At 38.7% G+C, this 27,321-nt stretch overlaps 1 protein-coding gene across 4 annotated transcripts in view; it reads right to left on the bottom strand.

The window, feature by feature from the left end:
* WDR70 (WD repeat domain 70) overlaps window positions 1-27,321 on the bottom strand; it is a 310,099-nt gene that overhangs the window by 187,136 nt on the left and 95,642 nt on the right. For all 4 annotated transcript variants that reach the window (XM_065873371.1, XM_065873369.1, XM_065873370.1 and 1 more), the window contains 2 exons: window positions 22,542-22,695; window positions 2,008-2,084 (listed from right to left, as the gene is read on the bottom strand). In XM_065873371.1, the coding sequence (XP_065729443.1) occupies window positions 2,008-2,084; window positions 22,542-22,695 (231 nt within the window). The remainder of the gene's footprint in view (window positions 1-2,007; window positions 2,085-22,541; window positions 22,696-27,321) is intronic.

Below are 27,321 nucleotides of genomic sequence, written 5' to 3'. Positions count from 1 at the left end.
CAAGCAGCTCATGCAGCTCAATATCAAAAAAACAACCCAATCCAAAAATGGGCAGAAGACTTAAATAGACATTTCTCCAAAGAAGATATACAGGTTGCCAACAAACACATGAAAGGATGCTCAACATCACTAATCATTAGAGAAATGCAAGTCAAAACCACAATGAGGTATCACCTCACACCAGTCAGAATGGCCATCCTCAAAAAGATCTACAAACAATAAATGCTGGAGAGGGTGTGGAGAAAAGGGAATCCTCTTACACTGTTGGTGGGAATGTAACTGGATACAGCCACTATGGAGAACAGTATAGAGGTTCCTTAAAAAACCAAAAACAGAACTACCATACAACCCAGCAATCTCACTACTGGGTGTATACCCTGAGAAAACCATAAATCAAAGAGTAATTCAAAGAGTAATGTTCACTGCAGCTCTTTTCACAATAGCCAGGACGTGGAAGCAACCTAAGTGTCCATCAACAGATGAATGGATGAAGAAGATGTGGCACATATATACAATGGAATATTACTCAGCCATAAAAGGAAACGAAATTGAGTTATTTGTCGTGAGGTAGATGGACTTACAGTCTGTCACAAAGAGTTAAGTAAGTCAGAAAGAGAAAAACAAATACTGTATGCTAACGCATATATATGGAATCTGAAAAAAAAAAAATGGTACTGATGAACCTAGTTCCAGGGCAGGAATAAAGAGGTAGACATAGAGAATGGACTTGATGACATGGAATGGGGGGGCGAAGCTCGGGTGAAGTGAGAGTAGCATCGACATATATACACTACCAAATGTGAAATAGCTGGCTGTTGAGAAGCAGCAGCGTAGCACAGGGAGATCTGTTCAGTGCTCTGCAATGACCTAGAGGGGTGGGATAGGGAGGATGGGAGGGAGGATCAAGGGGGAAGGGATATGGGGACGTGTATGCATATGGCTGATTCGCTTTGTTGTGCAACAGAAACTAACACGGTATTGTGAAACAATTATACTCCAATAAAGATCTATTAAAAATAAATAAATAAAGTATGTGTTTCACCTAACTAATACCATCTGTATATTTTCATTTATAAGATTTTTCATTGTAAGTTTCTCTGTAATATTACAAATAATTTATTCTTGTGAACTACTCTTAATACTAAAAATGAATCATACAATATAACAACTCAGGAAAAAGCTGCTCAAATATTCCCTGTAATACTCTTGAATCCTAAGCCAACAAATATAATGCAGAAGAATCTGAATAGGGACTTCCCTGGTGGGCAGTAGTTAAGAATCCACCTGCCAATGCAGGGTACACAGGTTCGAGCCCTGGTCCGGGAAGATCCTACACGCCACAGAGCAACGAAGCCCATGCGCTACAACTACTGAGCCTGCACTCTATAGAGCCCACGAGCCACAACTGAGCCGGCCCGCCACAACTACTGAAGTCCATGCGCCTAGAGCCCATGCTCCACAACAAGAGAAGCCACCGCATTGAGAAGTCCGCACACTGCAATGAAGAGTAGCCCCTGCTCGCCGCAACTAGAGAAAAACTGCATGCAACAACAAAGACCCAACACAGCCTAATTAATTAATTAATTTTTTGAAAAAAGAATCTGAATAAACATTAAATCAATTTTTTCAGCTATTACTTCCAAAAAACCATTTAAAAAACAAATTTATATAAGCTATTAGATTCAGATGGAAATCAGCCTTTACTATAAAAAGTAACAAAGTTTAAAGTCATTTGAGTCCACTTAACAGCATCAATCTGATCCATTACGCTCCCTAATAAACGCTACTTGAATTTCTTCCAACTCTCATTTCTATAGCTTCCATATTTATTTAAGCAAACCTTATATGGCCAGCTAAATTCAAGGTAAAGTTGAGAACAATACTATATAAACATCAGGATTACTAATATTCTATCTCTTACTTTACTGGCAAGATTGCTACAATATAAAGGTTAAAGAAAATACTGAAATATATGAATGTATTAGATGAATTATCAACAATACTCACGCATCATTTGAGCAAGTCATAAATTCTCCCTTTATTTTGGGATGCCATGAGCCAGTATGAAGCATTGCTGTATGACCCTTAAAAAAAAAAAAAAGAAAAAATTCTTTTAAAAATGTAAAAATAAACAAACTGACCAAAAGCTGACATAGTATGCTTAAAAGTAAAACGTTTTAGTCCTCCCCAAGGCACACTATTTTAATTACAAACTGATATTATGTTATTTCAGTTTTATTTCATAATATGCTTTGTTTATTTCACTTTGTTTATTTGAATTTTAATTCACTGTGTAAGCCCTCCTGCCCAGGAATTAGTACAGTGCTGACATATAACAGGTGCTTAAAAAGAAAGAGCGGGGGAAATGACAACCTCTCTTCAGGAACGAAGTAAAAAGAAAAACCACGATAAGACAATGGGGAAAAAAAAATCAGTGGAAAAGAATTAAGGAGAATAGAAAGTACTTACAACTAACCAAGGCAAAAGCAAGAGGATGGGGAAAAAAAAATCCGTTCTTTAAAATGTGTCAACAATCTTAATTCTACAATACATCTGTAAGAATAAATATGTGAGAAAATAGAAACATCTTTAAAATGATTCAGGAAGATTAGCCCTACTCAGGATGGAGCATAATACAAAAACACTGCAATTATTTTATTTATTTATTTTTATCTTTATTGGAGTATAATTGCTTTACAATGTTGTGTTAGTTTCTGCTGTACAACAAAGTGAATCAGCTATATGTATACATATATCCCCATATCCCCTCCCTCTTGAGCCTCCCTATCCCACCCCTCTAGGTGGTCACAAAGCACCCAGCTGATCTACCTGTGCTATGCGGCCGCTTCCCACTAGCCATCTATTTTACATTTGGTAGTGTATATATGTCCATGCCACTCTCTCACTTCATCCCAGCTTCCCCTTCCCCCGCCGTGTCCTCAAGTCTCTCTCTAGATCTGTATCTTTATTCTTGCCCTGCCAGTAGGTTCATCAGGACCGGTTTTTTAGATTCCATATATGTGCATTAGCATACGGTATTTGTTTTTCTCTTTCTGACTTACTTCACTGTGTGACAGTCTCTAGGTCCATCCACCTCACTACAAATAACTCAATTTAGTTCCTTTTTATGGCTGAGTAATATTCCACTGTACACATGTGCCACCTCTTCTTTATTCATTCGTCTGTCGATGGACATTTAGGTTGCTTCCATATCCTGGCTATTGTAAATAGTGCTTCAATGAACATTGTGGCATGTATCTTTTTGAAATATGGTTTTCTCAGGGTATATGCCCAGTAGTGGGATTGCTGGGTCATACGGTAGTTCTATTTTTGGTTTTTTAAGGAACCTCCATACTATTCTCCATAGTGGCTGTACCAATTTACATTCCCACCAACAGTGCAAGAGGGTTCCCTTTTCTCCACATCCTCTCCAGCATTTACTGTTTGTAGATTTTTTGATGATGGCCATTCTGACCAGTGTGAGGTGACACCTCCTTGTGGTTTTGATTTGCATTTCTCTACTGATTAGTGATGCTGAGCATCCTTTCATGTGTTTGTTGGCAATCTATATGTCTTCTTTGGAGAAATGTCTATTTAGGTCTTCTGCCCCTTTTTTTTATATATTTTTTATTTTTTTAACATCTTTATTGGAGTATAATTGCTTTACAATGGTGTGTTAGTTTCTGCTTTATAACAAAGTGACTCAGTTATACATATACATATGTTCCCATATCTCCTCCCACTTAGTCCCCCACCCTCCCACCCTCCCTATCCCACACCTCTAGGTGGTCACAAAGCACTGAGCTGATCTCCCTGTGCTATGTGGTTGCTTCCCACTAGCTATCTATTTTACATTTAGTAGTGTATATATGTCCATGCCACTCTCTCACTTCATGCCAGCTTACCCTTCCCCCTCCCCGTGTCCTCAAGTCCATTCTCTAGTAGGTCTGTGTCTTTATTCCCATCCTGCCCGTAACTTCTTCAGAACTACTACTTTTTTTTTTTTTAGATTCCATATATATGTGTTAGCATACGGTATTTGTTCTTCTCTTTCTGACTTACTTCACTCTGTATGACAGACTCTAGGTCCATCCACCTCACTACAAATAATTTCATTTCTTTTTATGGCTGAGTAATATTCCATTGTATATATGTGCCACATCTTCTTTATCCATTCATCTGTCAATGGACACTTAGGTTGCTTCCATATCCTGGCTATTGTAAATAGAGCTGCAATGAACATTGTGGTACATCACTCTTTTTGAGTTATGGCTTTATCAGGGTGTATGCCCAGTAGTGGAATTGCTGTCTTCCACCCATTTTTGGATTGGGTTGTTTGGATGTTTTTGATATTGAGCTGCATAAGCTACTTGTATATTTTGGAGATTAATCCTTTGTCAGTTGCTTCATTTGCAAATACTTTCTCCCATTCAAAGGGTTGTCTTTTCGTCTTGTTTATGGTTTCCTTTGCTGGGCAAAAGCTTTTTTTTTTGCAGTACGCGGGCCTCTCACCGTTGTGGCCTCTTCCATTATGGAGCACAGGCTCTGGATGCGCAGGCTCAGCGGTCATGGCTCATGAGACCAGCCGCTCTGCAGCATGCGCGATCTTCCCGGACCGGGGCACGAACCCGTGTCTCCTGCATTGGCAGGTGGACTCTCACCCACTGCGCCACCAGGGAAGCCCTGTGCAAAAGCTTTTAAGTTTCATTAGGTCACATTTGTTTATTTTTGTTTTTGTTTCCATTACTCTAGGAGGTGGGTCAAAAAGGATCTTGCTGTGATTTATGTCATAGAGTGTTCTGCCTATGTTTTCCTCTAAGAGTTTTATAGTGTCTGGCCTTACATTTAGGTTTTTAATCCATTTTGGGTTTATTTTTGCGTATGGTGTTAGGAAGTGTTCTAATTTCATTCTTTTACATGTAGCTGTCCAGTTTTCCCAGCACCACTTATTGAAGAGACTGAATTTTCTCCTTTGTATATTCTTGCCTCCTTTGTCAAAGATTAAGTGACAGTATGTGTGTGGGTTTATCTCTGGGCTTTCCATCCTGTTTCATTGATCTATATTTGTGTTTTTGTGCCAGTAGCATACTGTCTTGATTACTGTAGCTTTGTAGTATAGCCTGAAGTCAGGGAGCCTGATTCCTCTGGCTCCACACAAACACTGCAATTAAAACACTGTGATGTCGGTATAAAAACTGACATACATACCAAATCAATCACAGAGTATATATTTCAAACATAAACACACACATACACACACACACACAATTCCCTCCTAGGTAGCAAAGTAAGTTATAGTGGTCTCATACTCTAAGTTAGGTTCAGATGGGGCAGAAAAGAACCTAATATTTTTTAGTATAATAATGACAAGGCCACTTATTCTGAAAGGGTCCAGAATAAAGCTAAACTAAAAGTAGTAAAATGTGCATATTTAAATGACTTAGAAGTAAAATAACTGTAGCTCTCTGGAAAGACTGAATTGGAACTGGAGTACCCACACATGGGCCTGGAGACCCATCTCTAGTCCCAGCTGCTCACAATGCCTCAAATAGTATCTGGCCAACTCCTGACATTCTGTTCATGTTAAAAAGGTACAAATAAGGACCAGAGATCTGGAATCTCTTCCTGCAGTAGGAAAGAATGGACTGAAGTACTGCCTGGAGGGACTAGATAGGAAGTTTGAGATTCCACTTTCCTCTCCCGAGCTCAAGACTTGTATATTCAACTATCAACTTGATTGACATTTCCATTTGCATGTCATAAGCATTTCAAACATAATAGGCCAAATAGGGAAATCTTGATTCTTACTGCCCATTTTATTTGCAATAAACTTCTTTCCTAGTTGCTAAAGCTACAAACGTGGAAGTAATCCTTAAAGACTCCAATAACCCCTAAACTCTCTTCTCTCTACCCACCCAGATTCAATCCACTAGCTAGTCCTGTCAGTTCAACCCAAAACACATCTCAAATCTACCCACTTTTCTCCTTTTTTACTACTACAACTCTTATATGAACCAACATTATCTCGTGTCTCTACATCAGTTATTATGTACTGTGACAGGCCTGTGACTAGTCTCTCTACTTTTACTCTTGTGTAATGTGCTCCACAAAGCAATCAATAAAATAGAGACACAAATTGAGAGGACAAACATAGGGGCACCAAGGGAGGAAAGTGGGGGGTGGGGGCGGGCGGGGATGAACTGGGAGATTGGGATTGACATATATAAACTAATATGTATAAAATAGATAACTAATAAGAACCTGCTGTATAAAAAAAATAAAATAAAATACAAAAGAATAAAGTTTAAGGTAACCCCCCCAAAAAAAGCAATCAATATCGTCCTTTAAAAATATACTTCTAAAAACGCCACTGCTTTTTATCCTCCACTGGCTTTCCAACGTCTTTACACAGTGTACAAAAGCTTACATCTTCCAGCCCCTGCTTTCTTTACAACCTCCCTAACTTTGTGCTCCTTCTTGCCCAGAATGCACACACCTCCCTGGTCTTCTTTCATTTCCTCCCATACATGTGACTCTTTCCCCACATCAGGGCCTTTACACACGCTTTTCCATCTGCTGGAAAGCCCTTTTCCCACTTTTAGGTGACTGGCTTCTTCTCACTCTTTCAATCTCAGCTTACATGCTACTTATTCAAATGAGTACTGCCTGGCCCTCTATCTAAGTGAATATGGCCCATTCAGTTCTTCTCTACCAGAGTACCTGTCCATTTCCTTGATAATAGTCACTGTAATTAGTAGTGCTATATCTATTAACTTCTTATTTGATTCTTGACCCTGTGTTAATGTTTTACATATTCATAAATAAACAAATAAGGATGGGAAAAAACCTAAAACAATATAAACCGAAACAAACGAACCCTAGTGTATTTCAAATGAATAACAAATACACTGAAAGAATAAACAGAAGGTAATAACCCAAGTAACTATACACCCCGTAGTGGGTTGAACGGTGGCCCCCCCCACAAAAGATATGTCCACGTCCTAATCACTGGAACCTGTGAATGGTCCTTATTTGGAAAAAGAATATTTTCAGATATAATTAAGCATCTCAAGATAAGGTCACTCTGAATTATCTGGGTCAGCCCTAAATTTGATAACAAGTATCCTCAAGAATCCTTATAAGAGACAGAAGAGAAGACACAAAGAGGAAAGGTTCTGTGAAGATGGAAGCAGAGACTGGAGTTTCGCAGCCACAAGGATGCCTAGAGTCACCAAAGGCTAGAAGAGGCGAGGAACAATTCCTCCAGAGCCGTTGTGGGGAGCGTGGCCATGCCAATACCTTGATTTCAGACTTCTGGCCTCCAAAATTGTGGAAGAAAAAATTTCCGTTGTTTTAAGCTACCAAGTGTGTGGTCATCTGTTACAGTAGTCGTAGGAAACTACTAATATATACTCCCAGTCTAAAGACCAAAAGAACGGTAAATAAATAGTGCATTCCAGTTAATATGTCTGCGTTGTTTTTTGCAATGGTATGCGTTAACAATTCAGAAACTGCTTTCAGTACAATGAAGATTTAAACAATATTTGAGGAAATATGTTGAAGATAATGGGAGTCGAGTTTCTCACCGTTGGAGAAGGGAGTTACTAAAGTGGAAAAGGGGAAGACTAGAATGAACTTTGTGAGGTTTGACTGAAACTGGGGATATCAATATGAACTCATGGTTTTTAATAGGTAGATGTAAATTTAAGGGTAAGTGTACATTTGTAAATTATTCTCTAGCTTTATATGCTGCAAATGTCTAGAAACAATGACACCTCAGCAAACATAGCACAGATATCCTGGTTTCTAAATATCGTTCTCCACTAAAGGAACCAGGGCTCCTTGGAGAAATGTCTGTTTTGGGAGCGGAGGTAGGAAAAGTACAAGATGAACATAGAATATTTGGTTATGTTAAAATAATAAGAAAGTGTTGCAAAAATGACAGGGATATGCTAAAAACGATAAAATGCAGGTTGGAGAGGCTTCCACCAGCTAAACCTGGGACAATTAGGGCATCAAAATAAATAAAGTAATGGATTATAAACCATTGACTAAAATAAGAACCCTTGAATGCATATTAATAAAATAAAGAAGTAAATAAGAGAAGCTCTTCCTTACAGAATACTAATAAATATAAGATAAATTATAGAGTTAGAAAAATCATCAGTTTGCAATCATGACAGTAATACCTGATTCAGACAAGAACCATCAATGGATGCTAAAACTAATGGAGGAAAGTCTGGTAACACACAGGGTAATTGCATGGTCTCAAAATCTCCCTGCAAATGGCTTAATAATGACAAAGAGATAATGGTGACTTTATAGTGAAGAAGAAATCTGGTAGGCTCCATCTTAACAAGTGATCCAAGTTTACATCATCAATACTGGGATGCAACTGACATCATGTACTTTCTGATATGAGGAAGTGAGGGTACAATATCATTTGTGGGTGAATCTTTCTAGAAATGCATACCTGACTCTAATTATGAGAAAAAACAGGCAAAATCAAATTCTACATTTTACAAAACAACTGGCTTACAGTCTTCAAAAATATCAAAGTGAAAAAGGGGCAGGGGAGCAGAGGAACTATTCCGAATTAAAGGAGACAAAAAGGCATAATGATTGAACTGGTGAGAAAATAATTAGGGACAAGATCATTAAGATAACTGATGAAACTATTGACTATGGATTAAATAGTATTTTATCAACATTAAATTCATGGTTATATAAAAAAATGTAATGTTATTAGGAACACCACACTAAAGAATTTAAGAGCAAAGGAGCATGATGTTTGCAACTTGTTTTCAAAAGTTGGGGGAAATTAAACACACATACATAATTTTTATGTATGTGCGTATACATATGCATGTGAGTGTCTGGGGGGTATATAAGTGAGGTGGGAGGAAAGGAGGGAGAGTGTATATTAGTTGAGGGAGGAAGGGAGGAAGAGATGAGGGGGAGATAAAGCAATGGGGTGAAACGTTAGCAATTGGTAAATCTGAAAAAGGGGTATAAAGAAGCTGTGTACTGATTTTACAACTTTTCTGTAAATTTGAAATTACATGAAAATAAATACTTTAAAAAATATATTCTGGCTGCTCTGTGAAGAAAAGTCTGCTGCAAAAACAACATAGGAATTAAGAGGGTCAACTGGGAAGATATTGATGTGGTTCATGTGAAAATTGACAGTGGCCTGGACTAGGGAACAGCAAGAAAGTGTTCAGAAGTGAGAAGATTTGGGATACATTTTAAAGACAGAGACAATAGGATTCCCTAAAGAATTGGATCTGGGCTATAATAACAGATGAAGCCAATGCCTGTGATCCGAGCAACTGTGTGAATGGGGTGACTGTATAAATACGTGTCATTCTTTCTGGCCATGGAGAACATGAACCTCATTCTGTGTTTAGGGAATTCACCCCAAAAATGACTCTTCGTAGAAGACAGAGGCTACCACTCATAGAGAAGCAAAAAGTCAGATGCCAACTTTGCCAGCCTCCCTTACAGATACGACACAGGAAATGCAATTGAGCTCCAGCCACAACATTCATTTTGAGCTGTGGCTCAAAGACAATGAGGATACCCTCTTTCTATCTCAGTCCATTCAGGCTGCTACAACAAAAATACCATAAACTGAGTGGCTTATAAACATCAAACATTTATTTCTCATAGTGCTGGAGGCTGGGAAGTTCAAGACCAAGGCAGTTTTAGTGTCCGAACTTCCTAATTCACAGATGCGGTCTTTCTGCTATAACCTCACATGGTGAAGGGGAAAGAGAAGTTTCTCTGTCCACTTTCATAAGGGCACTAAACCCATTCATGAGAGTCCTGCCTTCATGACCTAATCACCACCTAAAGGCACCACCTCCTAGTAACATCACGTTGGGGTTAGGATTTCAACATATGAACTTGGGGGAGACACAACATTCAGACCTGAGGACTCTCCTTCAGGACAGCAGTACTGCATCTCCTGCAAGACAGAGTTCCCTGCTCTTCAGTAGCAGTGGTACAAGCTGTGACATTCAATGTCTGGCAGTGACCCTCACGATTTTATCAGCAAACCAGGTTTGTAGCGTGGTTTGGGGGCATTGTTCCTGCATTTCACATCAAGTGTCATTCACCCCTTCCAGCATTCTCATTACACATAAATCAAGTAGAGTAAGCTTCTGCTGCAAGAACAGGTACTGAAATCCTCACTCATAATTTTTATCAGGCAACTGCAGTGAATTAAAATATATTTTGCAGGAGGTTCCAGTTTCACTCCAGATGGAATATACACATTCCATCCTATCACTCCATCTGATTACAATAAGTTCTGAACAAAATTTTAAAAGTTACTGCCAGAAGACACTGAATAGTAGATAAGATCAAGCAAAAAGGATACATAACCCAGGTCCCAAGGAGCAGTGAGGTGATGAGTTTCCTGGGGGGATGTTTTCTGCCTTCTCACTTCCCAACATAAGCTCTGGGGCAGCCCACATTGACAACTGAGAGCAAGAGCAGATAGACGGGGTTCCAAGAAAAGGCCGCAATCTCCAGAGGGTAGGGGTGGTGGGTAGGGAGAGTAGTGAAGGACCTGGGAGACAAAGCTCTTGTGACCTGACCTACCCTATGCCAGGCAAGCACAAGGAACAAAGCTGCCGGTCTCCCCTCAGTGCTGGTACCAGACATGGAGTAGCCTTTACAGGCCAAAGAACTAGTGACTGCCTCCTTTTCACACCAGGCAAGCAGTGGCTCTGAGGTAGCCCTTCGCATCCTCCCAACCAGCTGCAGTGGCCCTGTGAGGCGATCACAGCAGATGACTGCCAGCAACAAAACAGTAACTGCCCTCTCCCTGGTGACAGGAGAAGCCCTTTGGGGAGGATATCTGTTGGCTCTCCTGACCTTACACCAGGGAAAGGCCAGCACCAAAGAGGCAAGGCGTCTCCTCCCCTGACCCAAAAGCAGCAAGGACAGCAACCTCAATGGGGTAGAACACTTTTGATGTTCCATGCCGTCTACTAGGCCAACATCAGCAACAAAGTAAGCCTAAGCCTTCCAACCATACAGTAGCATTTGTAGGACAGAAACCTTCTGATACTCTATGCTTTACATTGGGATAATGCCAACACAGACTAGCAGCACTCTCTTTTCCCACCAACTCATAGAAGCAGCTGCTGAGGGGTAGGTAAAACTTGATTTCCCCATCCCATTCCAGCTTTGCCCAGAGGCATACCCAGTTATAGGAACTGCTACATAGCACAAAAAGAGTAAGTCTCTGGTTTTCCAGCAAGAACACCAGAACAGAAAACTTCTGAAAACAGAGGGTAAAGGGAAAATTACGGGCTTAAGGAATAAGAAAGCTAGAGAAAAACAGCATCTAAATCTGTACAAAAAGTCCTGAGCTCACTCCTGAGGTACATATATGTAAAACCTGTCAGAATCAACTGAAGAAAAGCACTGAGATCTCAAGATGGTGCAGACTAACATCAAGGTTCCACACAGACTGCTGGGTAACACACACATGAGACAAACCAGAATAGCATACAAAGGCATAAAGGCTTTGGAAATTAAACCAATACTGGAAGTAAAAACAGCTCACAGAAGTCAGGTCAGGACATACAGTCTAAAACTAATCAGACTGACTGTCAGCTTAAAAGAAACCACATATTCACATAAGCAAAAAAACCCTCTAGCGTTCTCCAGAAGTTTTAGACAGGAGTCAGAATCTCATAACACAGTATTCAAAGTGTCAAGGATACAATCCAAAATTTAACATACAAAGAACCAGGAAAATCTAACCAGCTCTCAAGAAATAAGACAAAAGATGCCAACCACAAGATGACCTAAATGTTAGAATTCTCAGAAAATTACTTTAAATCAGTGTTTACAATCATGATACAAAAAGGGAAAGCAAACACTTTTGAAACAAATACGAAGATAGACATGCTCAGCAAAGAAAAACAGACTAATTTTTTAAAATGGTTGTACTGAAAAATAATGGAAATTAAAAATTCACTGGAGGGGCCCAATAGTAGAATGGATACGTCAGAGGACAGAGTCAGTGAACTTGAAGACAGGTCAATAGAAATAATTCAATCTAAACCATAGGAAGAAAAAAGAATAGGGAAAAAATGAGCAGAGACAATAATATTAGACAATATCAAAAGATTTAGTATTCATGTTATATAAGATTCAGAAAGAGGAGATAGGTGCAAAAAATTTTTGAAGAAATAATGGCTAAAAATTTCCCCAAAGTGGTGAAAAATGTAAACTTACAGATCTAAGAACCTCAGTGAATGCCAAACAAAATGAACTGAAAACAAAAAACAAACTAATGAAAGCCAAAAGACAGTGGAACAATACTTTTAAAGTAATGGGAGAAAAATACTGTCAAGTTAAATGTACAGAAAATGTACTTCAGGAGTGAAGGTGAAATAAAGACATTCTAAGATGAAAGAAAACTAAGAGAACTAATTCACATGGAAAATAAAAGAATAACAAAAAAATTTCAAGAATCATTTTATTATTTCAAGAATATTTATTATTTTTTATTCTTATTATTTTATTATTTCAAAAAATACTAATTTAAGAATAATCATGAGGACCTTCCTGGTGGAGCAGTGGTTAAGAATCCGCCTGCCAACGCAGGGGACACTGGTTCGAGCCCTGCTCCGGGAAGATCCCACATGCCACAAAGCAACTAAGCCCATGTGCCACAACTACTGAGCCTGTGCTCTAGAGCCCGTGAGCCACAACTACTGAGCCCACGTGCCACAACTACTGAAGCTCGCATGCCTAGAGCCCGTGCTCTGCAACCAGAGAAGCCACTGCAGTGAGAAGCCCGTGCACTGCAATGAAGAGTAGCCCCCCACTTGCCGCAACTAGAGAAAGCCTGCACGCAGCAATGAAGACCAAATGCAGCCAAAAATAAATTAATTAATTTTTTAAAATAATCATGAAAAGAAGGAACAAAGTTGAAGGATTCACACTTTCCAATTTCAAAATTATCTACATGTCAATGTTAATAGCAGCTTTATTCATAAAGCTTTGTAGGTAAAACATGTTTTGCCAATGGAACAGATGTGCAGTGAGAGGGAAAGGGGGCAGTAAAGAAGACGTTTCAAGAAGGAGAGAATAATCAACTGTGTCAGACACTGCTGAGAGTTACAGTATTATGAGAACTGACCACCAGATATGAATGGCATGATGGGTGGGCGCCATGAACAGATAAGTGTGTTAGGTTCCCCTCAATTTTGTGCACCTAAGGTACTAAAAGATAGTAATTAAACTGGCTCATAGAGTAAAATCATAGGACTGTCAGGGATCCCATTAAGCTCTTTTCAAAATAGAAATTTGCCAGTCTTTGCTTATTTAAGAAAAAAAAAAGAATTTCTAATACCAAGCAGTAAATAGGTACCTGATCTAGTTTCACCCCATTAAATATCTGCCTCTGGGAAAACAGCTCGTGACTTGCAGCAGAAAGAACACCCCAATAATCCCAAGATATGCCCTACCTTCAAGGACTTAGATCCTAAACTGCCTTGGCTTCCTCAATCTTGCACACTACTCCACACCTTCATTCTCCCGCTCTGCTTAGCTCAGCTCCACCTCCACTGACATCTCTGCCTGGCCTCTTAATCTAATGTGGAGCCTGCTTACCTCCCAGACAGTTCCTAGTTTACCATCTTCCTCTCCCACTCCCAGACTCAGGGATTTACCCATTCTCAGCACAATGGGTGCTGCTCAGTCCAGTTCTTAGAATCCCACTTCCTATGCTTTGACATAACAACAACCCCAAAACTGACCCAGCCCATATTGGTCTTGAAGGCAGCCTCCAGAAAACAGGTCTTCTACTGATATTTGTTGACTAGAGTTGAAATAGCATCTTGAAATATAAACGATAGTTCTAAGAGGACCAAAAGAAGATGATCCTTATTACATAGAACACTATGATAAAATGTGGTCACCTTAGCTGTTGAATACACAAAATATGAACACAAATAGTAAGTTAAACTGAAGAAATCTAAAAGACTATGAATGTTTCTTGTTTGTAAAGACAAGAGTATGACAAAGGCAAAGGGAATGTTAAGTACCCTTGTGTTAAAACAGTGACGAAAATTAGTCATAACAAAAAATGAAGTTCAACTAAGGATTCTTAAATGGAACTAAACAGATTCAGTACCAAGGCTAACATTAGCGGAAAAAATTTTAAAGTGACACCTATTAAAGAAGAGTCAGTGACTAAAACACTTTTTCATCAAATAAACTAGGTTTTCTCTCTTTCTCCTTTATCTAAACATAGGCAGGCGCCCCTGGAAAAAAAAAAAAAACTTGTTTCCCTCATTTATTTAACAGCCTTAACTGGAAAGAGCCTAGTAGAAAGAATGAAACATCTATTTGTTTCTCATAATATGCTAAACTTTGCATACAGAGAGGACATTATCAAACCATGACAACTATTGGTTTCCTCTAACACACACGCGCGCGCACACACACACAGAGGTGTGCTGATCAATACTTGTCCATCCATACCCCCGTGGCAGCCTCATGACAAACGCTGTAAAATAGCTGCCTCGCCACAGCACCATTTGTACTCACTGAATGAAGTGAGGCTCTGTGACCCACAAAAATGAAAGTACCCATGTCTTTGGCATATGGTGAGCTAACTAACAGAAGCAACTCCTATGAAGAGATGAAATGCATCAGGGAATATACCTTGAGCTTTAATCCAAAAGTTCTTCTTAACCAAAGTCTATTCATGGGCTTTCAGGAATCACCAAACTTCCTGAAGTTGCCAGCAAGATTTTCTGTCGGTATATTTTGCTGGAGAAAACGTTCATAGTTTGATTTCGGGAGGTGGCAAACTTCTTCTCTAATGGACTACACAGTAACTATTTTAGGCTTTCTGGGCCACATGGTCATTGAGGCAACTACCCAAATTCTACCACTGTAAGTACAAAAGCAGTCATGGACAATAGTAAATGAATGGGCATGGCTGTGTTTCAGGAAAACTTTTATTTACAAAACACAGGTTGCAGGCTGGATTTGGACCACAGGCTGTATCCTGCTGACCCCTGTTGTAATCCATCACACTCTTTAGTAATTTACTTCTAGGAATCAAGGACTCTGAAGTCCAAATCTTTCTAATTCCTGAGCAATTTTAAAATCCATTTGAAGATATCAAAGAGATCGATTCATTCTTCTTTAATCTACTCAATTCCAATGACCTCTTCTAAGATATTTCAGCAGCCCCAACTATGGCTAACTCTGTCCACAGATGGTTCCTTTTCTGAAATCAAGAACTTTCTTTTCAACATCCTAAATTTCAACCAATCACTCAGTGTAAACCTGAGTGTCCTTTTGCTGTACTTATAATGCACAACTTTTGTTATGGAATAACCCCCTCCTCATCATCACTGTACTACATTCAAACACCTCGGGCTCATGAATAGACTCAGGGATATCATACAAATATGCCAAATGACTATCTACAAATTTAGATTTGGTGGTCATTAACGCTCCCACAATTCTTCCAGCAATTTTCCTCTCACGCCATCAATAGCTATTCTAAGCCTTCACTGTCCTACATGAGGCCTCATCCCAACACCTCCTACCACAAAACTAGGAAATGACCCTGTGACTACATGGTGATACCTTCAACTGCCTATCTAAGGCTCACCACCTATAAACGTACCTGCACATGAGCCCATCCTTATCCCTCCATTCCCAGTGCAAATAAATTCCCTCCTCCCACTCAAAGCTAATTCCTGCTCTTATGTCTGATCTCTATCACTACCACCTCCTCAGGGACTTTCATAATTACTTAGTATGTTTGGTATTTGCAGAACCGTGTTAGTTTTCTATTGCTGTGTAACAAATTACCACCAACTTAGGGGTTTAAAACAACTCCAATTTATTAGCTAACAGTTAGGGGGATGAGAAGTCCAGTCACAATCCAGAAGTCCGAATTTTCTGCTCAGGGTCTCATAGGCTAAAATCAGGATGTCGGTAGGGCTTCCTTCTGGAGGCTCTGGGGAGGCATTTGTTTCCAAGTTCATTCAGGTTGCTGGCAGAATCCAACTTCCTGTGGGTGCAAGACTAAGATGCCTATTTCATTGTATCTGTCAGCTGGGGGCTGCTCTCAGCATGTAGAGGCTGTGTCCTTGCCACATGGATTCCTTCACCTTCAAAGCCAGCAAATGAAAACCTTTCTCTTGTTGAATCTGAATTAGGCAAAGCCATGCCCCAAAATCTTTGCAAAAACAATCTCTTCTTGACATATACACACTACCATATATAAAATAGATAACTAATAAGGACCTACTATATAACACAGGGAACTCTACTCAATACTCTGTAATGGCCTATATGGGAAAATAATCTAAAAAAGAGTGGATATATGTGTATGTGCAACTGATTCACTTTGCTGTACACCTGAAACTAACACATTGTAAGTCAACTATACTCCAATAAAAATTAAAAAAAAAAAAGAATAGGGGAAAAAGAAATCCCTTCTTTAACCATAGCCCTTGCTGAAATGGCTAAGAAATAACCTCCTTAAGCTTCCTAGAGGTCACCTGGTTTGTTTGAGAAAATCTGTGAGGCACATGCTTCATTTCTTGAAAGAGTCTTTAGTGTGACTGAATATTCTGACCTTTTGATCTTTCTGAGGTTTTAGCAAAAGGTTATATAGCCACACCCTGGGCTTTTTCCTCTATGCCACACTTTCAGAAGCAATTTCTTCATTTTAACATTCTTTGCCATCTGGATAGGTTCAAAATTAACTAAATCATCTAGTACTCATTCCTTTTAAACAAGACTTCTCTCAGTTTACCTTTTTTCTCTCATATTTTATTATAAGTAGCAAGAAGAAACCAGGCAGTACTTTCAACATTTTGCTTGGAAATCTCCTTGGCTATAGCTATGCACCCAACTTCATCACTCAGGTTCTGCTTGCATCTTCAAAGCCCTGAACAGAGAATCACCCTTGAGTCAAATCCCTCGAATTTTAAAATCCTTTTTTGCCAGGAAGAGCCCAATCCCTTTTAAGGGCTCATCTGATTAGGCAGGATGCACTGAAGATAATTTTCCTTTCTTAAAGACAACTGTGCCAGACAATATAACCTCATCACAGAAGTATCTCATCATAGTCATTGGTCACATCCACACCCAAGGGGAGGGGCAGGGAATCTTGGGTGTCTTCTTAGAATTCTTCCTACAAGGACTGTGTGTGTAGCAATTCTGAAATTACTTTCTATGGACTATACCACTGAAGAAATGAGAAAATATACTGGTGATGCTGGAGGCCAAGTTTCTCACTGGAGAAGTGAAATACAAATATGGAATGGGGAAAGGCTAGGAAGTTGGATGAGAATTAGATGTATCAGGGTGAACTCATGATTTTTTAATATATTTTGTTTATTTTTTGATTGGTTGGTTTATCCTCCCAGCCTCAGCTCTGTCTTCTGAAATTGTCTAGAAGCATTAACACCTCAGCAGCAATGAACATATCCAGTGCCCAGATGTTGATTTGTAAATAGAATTCCCTATTCAAAAGAGCAATGGAATGCTAGAGAAATCAGAACAGAAAAGTACAAGGTGAGCCAGGAACTTTTGTTGTGCCAGAATGTAAGAAAGTACCCCCAAAATGATGGGGATATGTCAAAAGGATAGAAACTAGTGTTATGGAGTTTCTATTAGATAAAAAGCTCTGGAAATATTCAGAAACTGCAAAGAAACACAATGTACTTTAAATCACTGCATTTTTTAGAGTTTATATTTGCAGTTAAAACCATCAGTTACAAATGCTTAAGGAAATAAAAATATACCTAGAATTCACAGTTTACAATATTTTACTCCTAAGAAACAATATTTACCATTAAAAGGACATGACTAAAATATTTCATCTCCAAATAATAAGGGCAATTTTCTCGACTGGCTGGATATCAGAATAACTACACGTACTATTCAAATATAAATACAGCATCTGAAAATACCTTTTCCCCAGAATTCCTTATAAAGCTTCTAATCTCCATAATTAAAGTATACTCACAGAGAGATGGCCCACTAAAATATTCAAGAATTCTGGTGTCCCCTGAGCCTGTCCCCTCCCACTTTAGCCAAGTAATTATGAAATAAATGGCACAGAATTGTTTTAATGTTGAAAAAGAAAAAGGCTGAAGGCAAAGTATGTGTCTAAGAGTTTAAAGTAATAGAGAAAAACACTCTCTGGGACTTCCCTGGCGGTCCAGTGGTTAAGACTCCACACTTGCACTGCAGGGGGCGCAGGTCTGATCCGTGGTAGAGAACTAAGATCCCACATGCCGCAGGGCACGGTCAAAAAGAACGAACAGAAAAAAAGAAAAACACTCTCTGATTGGAAGTAATGTACTAACATTCTCGTTTAGAATAAGTAAGTTTTAGATGACAATATAACTACAGTTTTTAAAGCATGCTTTTGAATGGTTTATGGGTTGATTCCTGTTTATCCTTGTCCTACTTTCCTAATGACTTAAACCTGAAGTAGTAAGGTCCCATTTTCCCAGATAATATAACCAATAAATCCCATGAACCCCAGATCAGTGACCTTCATATTTTAAAGACACAGCAGAACCTGATTTTCAAAGGATATCTTATAGAGAACTCCAACACATAAAACGGACAAAATTGGAACTTCTCGGGCTGAAGGAGGAGGCCTGCTGCCCCTCACTCACACTCTAAGCCCTCTCATTCCACCCCACTACAGGCCCTGAGGCACTGGCATACAATCCCAAGACTGCAGAACATGTAAAATGTGGCTCCAAACAATAAATGATGTAAAGGTTCCGGTGTGATCAGAAAAAATGTTTTTCAGATGCATAAAGGAAAAAATACAGAAACGGACATCTTAATAGTGATTATATTTGGGTAGTAGAGTTATGAGTATTTTTTCTTTTTTTATTTTCCAAATTTTTAATAGTCAATAAGAATTACTGTTAGAAACCCAATAAACTATTTTTAAAGGTATAAATATGAATACTCTCCCTGTAATGTAATGCATTGTGCTGCAGTATGTAACAGAAAAAAAAAATGCTGTACCACTATAGGTACATATTAAAAAGAAATATACACATACACCCAAAGACACAAAGATTAGAGATAAAAATCTAACGATATAACAATTTAATAATCTAATTAGAAAGGCCTGTTTATGTTTGAAGTACATAATATTTTATAATAATAGATCAGATATATTTAATAGTTTCCTTTAATGTCCTACTTGTTGAACTTTCCAGTAAAGCCACAAGTTAATAATTACTCTTGGAATCAGAAAAGAAGCTTAGAAATTAAGAAAAAGGGTCCAATGAAATCTGCTTCTTTCAAATAATAATTCTTGCATTTCTAAAACCCATCACTCAAGCCAAAGACTACAATTAAGTTACAAGTAATGTTTCCTAAACAAATAGTTAATTATATTTGCTTCTGGAAAATGGAGAGAGTAAATATTAACCATGATTTTGAAATCAAAGTAGAGATAATATTAGACAAGATTGGGAGAGTTATAATACTTAGTTACAATATACGGTTGTTTTTTGCATATTGGTAATTAACTTAATATTTTAATTTCCTACATTTCTACATAGATTTGTTTATCTACCCTCGTCCTACTTTCCCAATAATCTTACTATATGTAATATATATATATATTTATATAAATATATATATATTTCTGAAACTGCAGAAACAGCCAGATACAGAACCAACCAGATTTCTTTCTTCTTGAAATTTTCTTGGCTAAAACCTAAATCCACAAAGTCTTATTATAACGTAAGAAGCCCTGAACAGCTGAAATGATTAAGAGCTTAGAAACTGGCAAAAACTTCTCTTCCTCATATTATTTAAGCAAAATTGTAACCATAAACTAAAAAAGAATAAGTTAAATAAGAGTTTTTAAAGCTTTCCTTTCCACAAACCCATTGTTTAAATAAAGTTTTAGATTCCCAAAAGCTTCAAATAAAACAGATAAAAACAGAACTATTTGAGTTTAAGATAGGGAGATTGATCTGGAGCCCTATCTGCTTTATTTCCTTATCACCATCACCCTCAAAACAACATCTTTGGTGGAATCCTTAGGGCAATGATTTTAAGATGAGGGGAGAGAAACTCTAGTGGAATACGTGGGGGGAAAAAACACTATTCAAGCCACCACTACAATATAATTGCATATAGCATTATGTTTAAATTATATTTGAATGCTGTCTGAATCATCTAACACACACTGGACACTCAATAAACAAAAGGAAAGGCATGAGACTGTGACCCTCATTAGGATTAAGAAGCATTTCACTAGGCTTCAGCAGAGGGCAGTTTGAAACACACTGTATTAATTTATTCCAATAGCTCAACTAGAGCGCCTAAAATAGATTACAGTCAATTCTCAGTCAATTCAACTACAGTCAATTCAACTACTCACAGTAGTTATGGTCTACAAAGTTCTGCAAACACTGAATTATCAAATACAGGATTAAACTGCTGCAAGTCTCTGGTCACATTTTTGTCAACCAATCAATACATAACTTTGTTTTATATACGTTTGTGTTTAAGGACATCTTTTATTTAACATATATAGTTGAGTCATTAACAATGAACTCATAGCCAACAGCACTATAACTCTTTCCTGAATGAAGCTTATCTAACACATGTATTTTCTCTATAAGGCACATCAAAGACTTTCTTGAACTTAGGTAACACTTGACAGGACTACAGCAATTCAGCCCTGGGGGCCATTTTAAACAGCAAGATCACCAACAAAAAGCACAAAAATAAGAAAAATGTAGCACTAAACAGACTTCCAAAAGGACACTTGATTACAGTATGAGAACTGAAACAAGAAGGTGGAGCATCGCCTTGCTCAAATGCTTTTCTGCCACTCTGCCAGATGCATGTCTGGAAGTTACCATGAAAGGGCTGTGAGTATTGATTTTGGGTTTACAAAAAAGTTTTAGCACGTAGGTGAGCTTGCAAATACAAAAATCACAGATAATGAGGATCGAGTGTATTTTCTTAGACAATCAAATCTCATGTAAGATGCTGACTTAGGCACAACCCAAAAGGTACTAGAAGAAGGTACTAGATAGGAGGGGAAGAAAGAGTGAAAATCAGAATTCAAATGAAGGCTCAAAATTCTACATCAACCATATGCACTGACACTTTAACATATCTTTAAATCATTTTTATTTATGTATAGGAGAGATTTACTTAGAGAAATATTACAACACATAAAAACTACATAAAGTCTTAATTTCCATTCATACGGTGGTAGACTTGATATAATACATAATAAAAACCTTTTAAAATCCAGAATGCACAAAGTGCTGCACAGTGTGGTCGCTAAATTAAAAAGTGCATTATTGTTCCCAACCCATCACCCCTCCCTGTATCCACAACCTCTGACATGTGGTACTACAGTTCCTCTCACTAGAGACCAGATGTTACTCATGGTCATGTGATTTGCTTTGGTCAGTGGAATGTTCGTGGACATGATATGAGCAATGGCTTGAAATATGCTGTCAGAGTTGGAGTTTCCTTCTTGTATTTCTGCCATCACCATAAGAAATTCATGCCCTCAGGTAGTTTGTTTGTACAAGGAGGAACAGAGTCACACAGAACAAGCCTACACTCCATCTGCAGCTTGGAGCCAAGCCCAGGCAAGAGCAGCCAACCCATATATATGTTAGCAATTACAAATAAGCCATTAAGTTTCATAGCATTATTGGGACCACAGTTAATTGATATTTAATATATATTAATTTTAAAATATCATTATACCACTAAAATCCTTTACATAAAAAGATTGATGAGACCCTTTTTCATTCTTGTCCTAAAGCCTAGTACATAGTAGGATTGTGGTAGACTGTATTTCAAAAGATGGCTGCATTCATATCTCGCAACCCCCACGATACTTTACAATGTGATCTTGCCATTCACCCACCAAATGGTGAAGTCTATCTCCTCTCTCCCCAAATTTGGGCTGGTCCTATGATGCTGTGTAAGACTCAACACCAGACCTTAAGGAATCTGAAGTTCCCACGTTTATCCTTCATGGGACCTAGTCACCAAGCAGCAAGTCAAACCACACTAAGTGTCTACCACACTGTGAGAAAACCCAAACTAGACACGTGGAAGGAGAAAGGGGGCAGGGTTGGAGGGAGAGAATGTGTGCGTGTGTGTGTGTATGAGAGAGAGAGAGAGAGAGAGAGAGAGAGAGAGAGAGAGAGAGAGAGAGAGAGAGAAAGAGAGAGAAGGGGCAGGGGAAAGAGGAAGAGAGAAAGAAATGCCACTGGTGAGAGCACCAGCTGTAAACCATCAGAGTGAGGTCATTTTGGACTTTTACAACTATCCTAGTGCCCCAGCTGACACTATGAAGCAGAAGAACTTCCTGGTCAATACACAAAATTGCAAGAAATAATAAATTATTTTTAAGACATTAACTTTGGGGGTAAACTATGGCAGCACCAACAAGTTGTTAGTAAATGTGTACTGAATTAATTAAATTCACTAAAATATTGTGTCATACTTACCTTGGTGTTGGCCATATCTACAATATACTGGTCTCCCTTTATACACTCCATTACTTCAAAACCATCTCTGTCAATCACTTTGGCCTGAGAGCTTCCAGATACAACAAGAATCATGTCTCCTGTGTTACTGTACTGTAATGACTTGATCTGATGGCTATGAAAAAAAAAAAGACAATCTGGTAAGACACTAAGCATGTTTATACTTTCACTTATTAAGCACTGTCAGAAAAACAGTCACACAACTCCACAAATTGTTAATTCTACAAAATCAGGAACATCAACCTCAAATGGGCCCTCAACACCAGTGCCTACCCTGTTAAGTTCTCCTCCCACTCTCCATAGCAATCTATTAAAATCTCTACTCGCCTTAAATCTTCAACCGAAACAACTCCCCCTCTGTAGCTGTTGATTCTTCCTGCTCTTTCCCAGAAGAAACATATAAGAACTGCGTCAACGTCCTCTGATTACTGTTATAAATGTATCTGCTTCTGAATGCCTCTCTTGCTTCTTCCTTTTGATTACAATGGTAAAAATGAACCTCTTCCTGCCCCAGGCATATCTACTACCTATATTCTGGATCCCACCCCTTTCCAGTCTCCTCAGTAACTTCTGACTACTCTCCCTCTCTCTCCTCCCCTTCACAGCTAAGCTATCTAAACAAGTGTTCATCTCCCTCCTTATTTCTCTAGCACTGTAGTATCCTTTCCACCCTCACCACCCCACTGAAAGTGATCTTGCCATGTGGCTGTAGTGAATGCTACGATGTGCCACCCAGATCAATCCTTTCAGGACTGAAGTACTCATTCCCCCAAGCTTCCAGGATTTGGCCTGCTGGTGGCTTACAACTAAACTAAACCCTCAGGAATTTCCCTGAATCGCAGAGAACTCCCTCATCCAAGGTTATGTTACCATCCCAAAACATCCCACAGTCAGTGACTGGTCAATCTGCAGTAAAATGGTCCAGCCCTCTGTTTCAATCAGGAATATCTCAGAAGGGTTATTCCAGCTTCAGATCTCCCTGCGGGAATCCGCTGAGACTGCTGTTGCAACTCCCTAGCAATTCAGTTCCTCCATCTTCCTAATGCCGTTTCCCTGCACCTTCTCTCCTAGGGGTTGCTCCCAGAAGCACTCCTCAACAAACCTCCTACATGCAAATCCTGAAGCTTCAAAATGTTTTGGGGGAACCTAACCTGAGAGACTTGGTAGCAAAAGTAGACCTGTGAAATCCACTCCAGTGGTGTCACTGACTGGTTAGCAATGAGGGCCCCATCTCTGGTGGTACATAGTCCCTGATAAGCTGCAGCAGCGCAAATGCAACTGCTAAAACTGTTGGTCAAAGGGAAGGCACTGGCTGGTGCAATACTTCAGGCATTTGAGACGTACAGGAAAGGAAGTAATTGAAAGGTCTATGGAACTGGGTAGCTTATTGCTAGGGGCAGTCAGCGCAAAAAAGAAAGACAATGAAAGGCTGAGGATGATTAATCACCAATTAAAGACTACACACTGAAAGCCGGAGGGCCCATTTAGCAGCATATAAAGACAGGGTTATTGCTCTCTGTCAGGTAAGTGCTATGCAGTCACTGATCCCATAAAGCAGGTGTTTCTACTTCTATTAGGAAGGAAGACCAAAAGCAGTTGACAGTCATATGTAAATCAACAGCAGTATACATTTACATGCTTGAACTAGGGCTATGTTAATTTTCTAGTCCTTTGTCTTAAAATAGTCCCAAGGGACCTGGATCACCTGGAGAATCCAAAGAAATTCATGCTGGTCCATGATCTCCATGACAGCATGTTAACTATATCAGGTGAGCAAAATGTCTAAACTACACTGGTTAGAAACACTCTCCCCAGGAGATGCAAGATAAAACCTAGAAAAGATCAGGAGACTGAGAAAAGGAGATGTGGGGAAGATCCACAAAGACAGACATACGAAAGTGGACACCAAAAATGAAGCTCTTTGTATCACATGTTAACCCCAGAGAGCATCAACCTTAAAAGAGGCAATGAACAACCATGCAGACAAAGTTAGGTGGCCAGTTCAGTTGACATTAGCTAGCTTTTGTCATCGTCCACTCCACTCTTAATGCAATAGGCTCATAAATGAAACAGTGGTGCTAACAGGGATGAAAGTTATGCATGGGAATGACCACAGCTATCCAAAGTTGACCTAACTATTGCTGAAGGTCCCACCCGCCAGTAACAGAGGCCTATGGTAAGACCCCCTCCCAAAATCAATACTAAGCTAATAAATATGTAAAATACATAATATGAAAGACTGTGATACGTGTACAGGGAAAAACAGAATGGGGAAGGCAGATAGTAGGTACCAAGGGGGCAGGAATAAATATATTAAGTGGAGTGGTCAGGAAGTAAGTGACTGAATAGTTTTTCAGGTAACGGAGGTAGTAGGTTATGCAGATATTTTCAGGAAGAGTGTTCCGAGAAGAGGGAACAGTTACTAGAAAGGACCTGCAGGAAGAGAATACTTGCTTTGTTCCCAATGTGGCTGTAGAATGAGCAAAAAGAACAGGAGTTGGAGATAAGGTCAGAATGCAGCCAGTGGGGTGGTGCAGATCGTGGAGGGCCAGGTAAGGCACCGAAAGGACCTTGGTTTTACTCTCTCTAGAAGAAATGAGAGGAAACCCACTAGAGCATTTTGAGCTGAGAAATGACACAATCTGACCTATTCTGTACAGAACCACTTTTTTGGTCTGGACTATTTTATAGTCTGAAGTCTATGGAGCCCTTCTTAGAATGTTTTTAAACACATTAAAAAAAACACACTAGACACACCATGGAAATCATTCATAAAGAAATAACTATAGAAATATATTTTTTTTTTAATTTGTGACATAATATGGAGTTTCTACACTAATGTATCAAGTAACTAGGCCTAGAGGCAGGTCTGATAACTTCTGTAATTTCAAAGCAGTGATGATCATAAACAATATATCTTTCAATATACCTGTAACAATGGTAATGTGATATGAAAGCATCTGAAATTTGCAGGTACACCTGTGACTTTGTTGCCTACTTTCATAATTAAAGGAAATGCTAAATTTCAGTTAGAAGTTAGTGAAAGGAAAGAAATTTTTATCCAGGTTCACAGAAATTGGGAGAACCAGATATTGAACTCATGAGCCATAGAATTCTGTATAACTATAATTAAGAAATTAAGTGACAAGGTAGAGATCTTATATAGAGAACTGAAAATAATAAAAAAGAAATATTGAAGAAATTCTAGAATGAAAAATACATAACTGAAATTTAGAACTAATAGATGGGTTTAATAGCAGAGAATTAACAGTTAAAAGATCATTTTTAGATTGAAGCATGGTGAGAAAAAATGGAAAATGCAGAAAAAAACATAAGATACACATTAGATATGGTAAAAAGGTCTCATACTGGAATTGCAGAATGGAAGGAGTGAGAAGCAAAATGTGCAGAGGTGACTGTCAAAATTGGACAAATGATAAAAGACACTAAACCAGAGATTCAGTAAGTATTATAAACACCAGAAGGATAGTAGAAAACCACACCCAGGCATATCATAGTAAAACTGCTGAAAACTTAAAGACAAAAGTAAAACGTTTAAAACAGCCAGAGTGGGGGTAAAAAATTCCTTCAAAAGGGTAAAAATAAAACTAACGGAAGACTTTTGCAAAGAAGCAACAAAAGCCAGAGGACAACGCAATGATATCTTCAAAGTTCTGAATAAAAATAACTGCCTAGATGGAATTATAGGATCACTAAAAATAAAGACAAAATAATTTCCCGAAAAACAGAAGCCAAAAGAGTTTGTCAACAGCTGACTATACTAATGGAAAAAGCCCTCAGGCAGAAAGAAAATGACCCCAGATAAAAGCATACAGAGTATGGTATGAAAAATAACAGAAAGGGAGGATATATAAGTAAATCTCAATGACTACTGACTTCATAAAACAACAATAATATATCTGATGGGACTTAAAATGTATACACACACACATACCCATATATAAAATTGAAATACATGAAAAGAACTGCAGAAGTGTAGGAGAGGATAAATGTAGTTACATATGGTAAATGTTCTAAAGTCTTTGTATTGACTGCGTAGGGGTAAAAGTACTAATTTTTAATAAAATTTCAGTCTATTATTAGAATATATGATGTAATCTTTAGGGTAAGCACTAAACAAACAGTAAAAGACACTAACAAGCCAACTGAGAGGAGAATATATAGTATTAAAAAATTAATGCAGGGACTTCCCTGGTGGTGCAGTGGTTGGGAGTCCACCTGCCAATGCAGGGGACACGGATTCAAGCCCTGGTCCGGGAAGATCCCACATGCCGCGGAGCAACTAAGCCTGTGTGCCACAACTACCGAGCCTGTGCTCTAGAGCCTGAGAGCCACAACTACTGAAACCCATGTGCCACAACTACTGAGCCCACATGCCACAACTACTGAAGCTTACATGCCTAGAGCCCGTGCTCTGCAACAAGAGAAGCCACCGCAATAAGAAGCCCACTCAACGCAATTAAGGAAAGCCCCTGCACAGCAACAAAGGCCTAACACAGCCATAAATTAATTAATTAATTAATTAAAAATTTAATGCAAAGGAAAGGACAGTAAATGGGAAATCAAACAGGCTGGACAAATAGAAAACAATGAATGAGATGGATGACTTATGCTCAAACTTATCAGCAATAACATATATAATTAAATTATTACAATTAAAAGGCAAAGTTTGTAAGAATGATTAAAAAATAAGCTTTCACTTAAAAGAGACAATACAGAG

This window comes from Phocoena phocoena, chromosome 3, assembly GCF_963924675.1.
Source record: "Phocoena phocoena chromosome 3, mPhoPho1.1, whole genome shotgun sequence".
In the NCBI taxonomy this organism is placed as follows: Eukaryota; Metazoa; Chordata; class Mammalia; order Artiodactyla; family Phocoenidae; genus Phocoena; species Phocoena phocoena.
This window is presented reverse-complemented; position numbering and strand designations above follow the sequence as displayed.